A 7,407-nucleotide genomic window follows, 5' to 3' on the forward strand; every position below is an offset into this window, starting at 1 on the left:
TATGCTAGACATTTATCATGTAGTAACCTTTTCACCATCCTCAGTAGGGTCACAATAAAAAAACAACAACAACAAAAAAACCTCATGGAAAGATGCATTAAGCAGAATTCTATAACTATGGTTTCATATGACTCAATTTCCACGCATTTATTTCCTTAAAGGTGCACTACTACTGTTTTAGCTTTAACTAGCTGAAATTTAAGTAATTTCCGACAGCTTTTACAGCTAGAACATCAGAATTTTTACTATAAGACTTGAATTCAAAGTACATAAGCATATATACAGCTTGAAAAATATGAGCATTGTCCCCCAAAAGAGTCACGAGAGACATCACTGCAAGACTTTGAAACCCAAGTCATCTTGCAAAAAAATCTTAATTTCCTTTTGAAAAATTTGACTAAAAAAAAGCTGCAAATCCATCTGAAGTTAAAAAGTTGATTCAAAACATTCAAAAGTAATTTTAGATGCTAGAAATTGAGAATAAATATAAAATATTTTATTCAGGACAGAACTCACTCCTGGTGCTTATTTCATTAGGTATTTCAAAATGCATTTTCTGCATTTGGTAATTAGCTAGGAGATTGCATTATGAGTTATTTATCACACAACTTTTAAATTTATCTTGTTGATGGCTAGGTAGTTAAATATTTCCTTCCTTACAAATGAGTTTTGAACTCACATCAGAGCTTTTCAAGATCAGTATTGCTTGTCATTCTATGCAGTTTTTGTAGTGCTTTAAAGAAGAAGCATTTCAGATAAAATATTTACTAACTTTACAGAACAAAAGCTACATCTTCTGGTACTTTTAAGCCCTGCAATTTCACACCTAGCCTGCACAGTCAAAACTCGACTGCTAGAAGCACTGCCAGCAGTAACACCCCCATTATTTCAGGCTCCATAGAGAGCTCCTTTTCTCCCAAACTCACTCCAAGAAGTAGTAAGAAAGGTCACAACTTGCTGCATACAAGATTCCAACCAGAGTTACTACAGTCAGCAACCAAACACCCATCAGATGGAAAAAACACTTGATCATTATGAACACAAGCAACACACAAGTAAGAATTAATTCAGGAAGCAATAGCTTTTGGTAACTGCTGCCTTCTACTTTGAAGATCTGTGAAGTGCAAAGGTTCTCCCTCCGAAATGTTTTTAGAATGAATCAAAGCCCAAGTAATGCAGTAGACCTTGAGCAGCTCTGCAGACATATTAAGACTAAGATTTACCAGCACAAGCCACTTCTGTGACGCCTGCTAAGTTCAATCAGAACATTCTTTTGAAGAAACTTAAGAGCTCTACTATTTGTCCCATCTATGTAAGAATATACCTTTGCCCAGAACTTCTAAGGTATGCAACCCTTTCCCATCTCTGAAATTCAGCTGAAATTTGAAAAAGAAAACCACTACAAGGTTTGTAAGGCAGTTCAGCAATAAAGAAAAACAGATGCAACCAATCACAGGCAAATATTTCAATCAAAATTATCTACAGAATATGTACTCCATATTCTATGTACCTTTATGTAACTTTTACTCTATCACTTACATTCATGCTCCTCCTCATTTCTAGACCACATTTAGGACTACATGCTAGGAAAACAAAATATTACTATATACTCCACAGAAAGCAATAACTCTTGTCTCCTATTCTTATAAGCTGCTCCTTTCCCAAGCACTTTTCATTTCAACTATAAAGAGGCCTGATAAACAAGATTGGACACATGTAAAAAAAAAAGATTACATATATATCATTTTGACAGAACAACCCACGACATCCTTAAGGAACAGAGCTGTCTGTAAACACAAGCAAGAAAAATATTTACTTGAGCTTTCCATAAATTTAATACTGCATCTTCAAAATAATCTTGCCTTATTCAGATCTCTAAAATTTATCTGTCAACACTCACTATCACAGGCAGTCAGAAAAAGAGAACTATAGGCAGTAAGTTCACATTCTTTCTCTTAAATATAGCTTTGAGTTTCTCAAAGTAAAATGTCACATTTATGACACTTGTCATATCCCAAACTATATAACTTAACTGTGAGCCCATGCCAAACCACCATAAGCTCTCATTCTACTTTGAACAATCCTTTCAATAAAGAGGGGACCAGCTACTTAAATCACATCCTGAGCTTACTTTCACAAACAAGAACTTTAATATGACCCGCCACTCTCAATGCCTTTCATGTCTGATTTTGGATTTAGGTTAGCCCAGTGACAGCAGCAGTGTTAGAAGCAGTCACCACAGCAGAACCATACCAGGAACTATCCTAATGCCTCATTCACCCATTGAAGATACAGCATGAAGAGGTTCTGTTAGCAAGGGCACAAGAACCTTCTCCAGTGCTGCCTAAGACTTGAGAAATCCAGCATTTAGCCACAAGAGATGAATACTGGAAAGATACTGTGTTGTGGGACAGAAATTAGCATCCAAATCCCTGCCTATCTCCCCACTGCCCTAATTAATGGAACTGCCCTCCCCACAGGACAGACACCTTACCCAGGCTCCTAATGCAGCCTGAAAAGGTGTATTTCCTTGCCATCAGGACAATCTGTCCTTGAAGGAAAGCAAACTTTATCGACATATTCAAAAGGTATCACTTATTACTACACACAGAAAAGGTCCACGTCCTGACACAATCTGAGCTGCTTGCCTCTCACTCCTGTCCTATAAAGCAGGACAAGGGACTTTAACCAGTTTTGTACTTTGCATAGCCTGGAAGAGCACAGAGAAACCATCCTTCAGCACAGACACAGCTCAAAAGACATGGGAGCAGAAAAAAGTACACATAAAGACTATCCTGAATCCAGTCCAGCTTCAACACCAAGTTTTAAAGCATTGCTTTGCCATTCTACTTTACTTCACTCTACCTTTTCAACAGGATACTTACTAAATTATTGTTTTAAAAATAAACTACATGAGGCTTCAGTTTCCTCAGCAATGATCAGCATTAGTAATGGATCCTGAAAGGATCACTTCTACAGCAGAAGAACATCCCCTGATGTTACCACTTACTTCCCTTTGCCTGCTTCTTCCCTTCCCTAAGCAGGCAGACCATTTTGATACTAGCATTAACCTGTTTTCTTTTGACTGCTCTGCCTTCTCAGCAACATGCTAACCAGCATCAATGAGCTCACCACCAAAACCAGTGCTGCCAGAAACACACAAACTCAAATCTACTTCCCAGGATATAACAATAACTTGGGGAGAAACTGACACAATGACTTTTGAAAAGCTTAGTTTTGATGTCTTCCCTGCAATGATCAAATCTTTAAACTTATTTGTTTTAAAGTCACACTGAAGTACTCATGAGCAGGCCCATAAAAGGGATTCAGATTCAACTCACACCACACAGACACCTCCTCCTTCCCTTCACTTCTCCCTTTCTCACCCTTTTAAAGGGGTGAAAATACTGCACATTTCAATGGGTTCCACTTGTTAAATGAAAAGACAATTATCCCCACCCTCAGCTTAAGAATTTAAATAATGCATCTGCAATGATCTTACCCAGAAGAAACTTGAAGCAACTCCTACAGGGAAAAGTGGCACACATGGAAAAAAATGTGCCCTGAAAGAAATTACCCACTCTGAGAAAAAAAGTGAACCCTTTTATACTGAAAAGCTCTATACAGTGCTTATACCTGGACAATGATTGGTTAAAAACAAACAGATAACTTTCCCCTGAACACACTCATTTTCCTTGCAGTCAGAACATGATTCCACTCACATCTTGCTGTATTTTGGATGAGCTTATCTTAAATAGCCATGAGCTTTCCCCACTCTAGTGGGGCAAAAAAGGAATTCAGCAGAAGTAATGGGCTTAGCAAGAATAAGCAGCTGTTTACTCTGAGTGAAATAAAAGATTTCCTTCAGCTTCTGTTTTCAGTTTTGACCTCAAACTGGATGTACTGTTCACACAGCACTCTGAGGTTTCTGTTTTACAGTGTAAGTCAACAAATCACCCAAAGCCATAGTGCTGTTTATCAATAACGTTCTCAATACATACTTTTTATTATCCTACACTATTGGAACTAAGAAATGCTCAGAGAGAAAGGAAAAAAATACACATTTTACTATCAGGCTTTGTACAAATGCACAACAAAATATACACTGCACAGAAGGACATGGTCTCTTTACATATATTTATTGCATGTATGCAAAGGCTGCCCCTTTTCTATCACCCACCAGTTGTGCAGATATCATGGTTAAGAGCCCCTAGTGCCCAGAGACAATTCTTAAGCCCAGTGACTGCCACACATGCACTTCCCAGAACCCAACACCTGCACAAGCTGATGAACTTCTAACACACACTTACTTGACTCAGAGGCTTGGAGGAAGGCCTGAGCCAAACCTCTCCATCGGGATTGGTACAGACCTATACGGTTTCTACCTCAAAGAGCTTACAACCTAGCTAATACATTTTTTATTTTACTGCTAGACAAATTCAGGAGACAGGGAATGTCTGGTGTGTCAGACTGATTAATGAGAGAAAACCCCTTTAAAAGTCACACATCTGAAAATTACAGAGATATGATAACATAAAGTGAAGAAAAAAATAATACAACGGCATCACTGACTCCTAACCAACACAACAGAAGACACAACCTCACATCTGAGTGTTATATATTACTACTTTTATAGTCCAGCCAGCCTCAGCACACACACCAATAATCGGCTCAGGTTAGACATTCTCCATCCTAACAGTTTTCCACAGCAAACTACGGAGAAAGGCGAGATCTCCGCCGGGCTTAGGGAAGGGCCTGCGTGAGCAGCGGCACAGGTGAGCACCGGGACAGCCCGGCCGCACAGCGAGGCACGGACCCCGGGCAGCGAACCCCTGCGAGATGCTGCGGATGAGGGAAGAGGCCCGGGGAAGGAGGGCAATTTCTCCGTGGAGACACCAGCCTGGAAGGGCAGCGGGGGCAGGCAGCCTTCACCGGCTCCCACGCTATTCCCTTCCCGTTTCAGCGCCGTAGGAAACGAGTCGGTTTTAATGGAGAGAACGGGGGATTCTTTCCAGGGAGACGGACCCAAGAAGCGACACCGCATCCCCCGCGAAGTTGGAAGCTTCTGGAAGTTGTGTACTAGGTTACGAGAGCGCACGGCCGCCACCACCTCCCGCCACCGGTTACCGCCGGGCCCGGCCCCCGCCCCTCGCCCCCCCGCAGCCGAACCCCCCGCCCCGGGGACGGCCGCCAGCATCACCTTCATGCCGCGTCTCCCGGAGCACCGCCCGGCGGGGATGCAGGGAGGGCGGGCGGCCGGCGGCTGCGTGCCCGTCTCCCCCGGCGCTGGGGCTCCGGCTCCTCCTGCCCGATGTAAACACACACCGGCGGGCGGGGGGAGGCTGGGCCGGGGGCAGCGCCATGGCAACCCGGCCGGAAGAGGAAGCGCGGGGGTCAGGGGCGCCATGTTGGCGGGGGGCTCGCAGCCGGCGCCTCACGACGGAGCCTGGGCTCCGTGCAGCCCTCACCGAGACACCCCCCCCCAGGCAACACCGCTGCCTGGCACGGCAGGTGAAGTGCTTCGCCTGTGGGACATGCTGGCCCCTTCCAATTTCCTGGGAAAGCAGCGAAGGGAGATGAATTGCCTCAGCCTTAAGTCAAACATGGAAGCAGCAGCGTTGGTTTGGCCAAGATGAGGAGCCAGTTCTCCGAGCTCTGCCCTCACTGCAGGCTTGCTGGCATTCACAGAATCAAATAGAATCAATTAGGTTGGAAAAGATCTATGAGATCACTGAGTCTAATGTAAGCGCCCCCGTGTCAGCTAGACCATGCCAGTAAATGCCACATCCAGTCTTAACTCCAAGCATGGTGACTCCACCATGCCCTGGTCAATCTGTTCGAGTGTCTAACCACCCTAATTGTAAAGAAATTCCTCTTAATGTCCAACCTGAACCTCCCCTGGTCTAGCTTGAGACTATGTCTTCTCATCTTGTCACTTGTTACCTGTGAGAAGGGACTGGCCCCCAGTGGGCAACAGCCTCTGGTCAGGGAGTTGTAGAGAAAGGTCACCCTGAGCCTCCTTTTCTCCAGGCTAAACATCCCCATGGCCCTCAGCCGCTCCTCACAGGACACCCACTCGAGACCCCTCACAGCTGGACAAGGATCCTGCTCACAAGCTGAGTGCCCGGGAGGGCATGGGGCTCCCGAGCCCTCTCCTCCCCTATCCTCAGCCAACGGAGCATGGCTCCGGCCCGCAGGATGGGGGCTGTGCCCATGCTGCTGCTTCACACGAGGGAGTACAGTTTGGTGGCAAAGATAAAAAGTCTGGACATAATCTTTGGCATCTGAAGTTTTATTTCTCGTGTGTTGCTTTAAAACTATCACTGCACACCACCACACACATGGGTAGAAGCATGTTCTGCTAGCAGATGGTTTGGTGCAATGAGGAAGCCAGACAAAGCAAAACAAAAAGAAGAGTGGTTTGAAGTTATGATTCCTGAAATAGGGAGAGAAAACTACATTAAGTGAATAATGGTGATTAAGAGTTCATTTTTCTCTGATTTAATATTATTCTACATATGAGGCTGAGTTAATATGTAGAGAATATAACTAACTCAACAAGTGGTTGAATCCAAAAGAGGAAAGCCTGCTTTTGTTTCATTTTTTAACTTCTTGACTAAGAAATGTTGCAATTTCTTCTGTAAAGAAGTATGCTAGGCACCTATATATATGTCTTTTAAGGCATTCTGGAATACAGTAGACCCTATTTAGTCAGAAACCAAAAAGGAACAATTACATTGCTTAAAGTCTAGGAATACCGTGTCTCAGTGCACAGTTAATTTTTTGTTTGTCCCAGACTGTCATTTTTAATTGCAGAACCTCCTTGGAGTGGTACCATAAGACTGGTTTCCATTTTTCAGTTAAAAAGGAAACTCTTGAAAGACACCAAACAAAGCAATTCCCTCACCTCACATGGGCTGACAATTAAAAAGATTCATTTCCTTTGCTTTTCACAACAAATCCATGCCTTACATAATTATCTGCATCACTTCTTAGAGGAAGTATTCTGCAGCCCTTTCCTGGCACAGACTCTCACAGCAGAATTTATAATTTCTTATGAAAATATAAAGATACTTCACAAGCATGTGAACATTTTCAGAAGAGCAATAGTGGAAGCCAGTGAATTCAGTGAAGGTTTCAAATACCACACTAATTTCTACAGATCTGCACATATATGTGTGTGCATCTATATTAGATATATAAAACTAACTGTAATAATATAACCAAAATGTAAGTACTTCCTTCAAAACAAATAAAATTTATATAAAATAATCTTGTCAATATTATTGGTAGAATTATATTAAATTTTTTATTGTATAACACAAATCCATCTTTTGATGGGTAGAAACAAGATTATATAAAGTTTGTGTTGAGTTTAACATGTAAATTATAGCCTGATTAACAATA

At 42.5% G+C, this 7,407-nt stretch overlaps 1 protein-coding gene across 1 annotated transcript in view; it reads right to left on the reverse strand.

Annotated features, from left to right (window-relative positions):
• The window catches only part of LOC129121934 (transmembrane protein 263-like), a 201,465-nt gene extending 196,025 nt beyond the window's left edge, over positions 1-5,440 (reverse strand). Inside the window, exon 1 of the mRNA XM_054635466.2 lies at positions 5,201-5,440. Coding sequence (XP_054491441.2) covers positions 5,201-5,407 — 207 coding nt within the window. The 5' untranslated portion in view covers positions 5,408-5,440. The remainder of the gene's footprint in view (positions 1-5,200) is intronic.
• Positions 5,441-7,407: the final 1,967 nt, after the last annotated feature.

The sequence above is a fragment of the Agelaius phoeniceus genome, chromosome 6 (genome assembly GCF_051311805.1).
Source record: "Agelaius phoeniceus isolate bAgePho1 chromosome 6, bAgePho1.hap1, whole genome shotgun sequence".
Classification (NCBI taxonomy): domain Eukaryota; kingdom Metazoa; phylum Chordata; class Aves; order Passeriformes; family Icteridae; genus Agelaius; species Agelaius phoeniceus.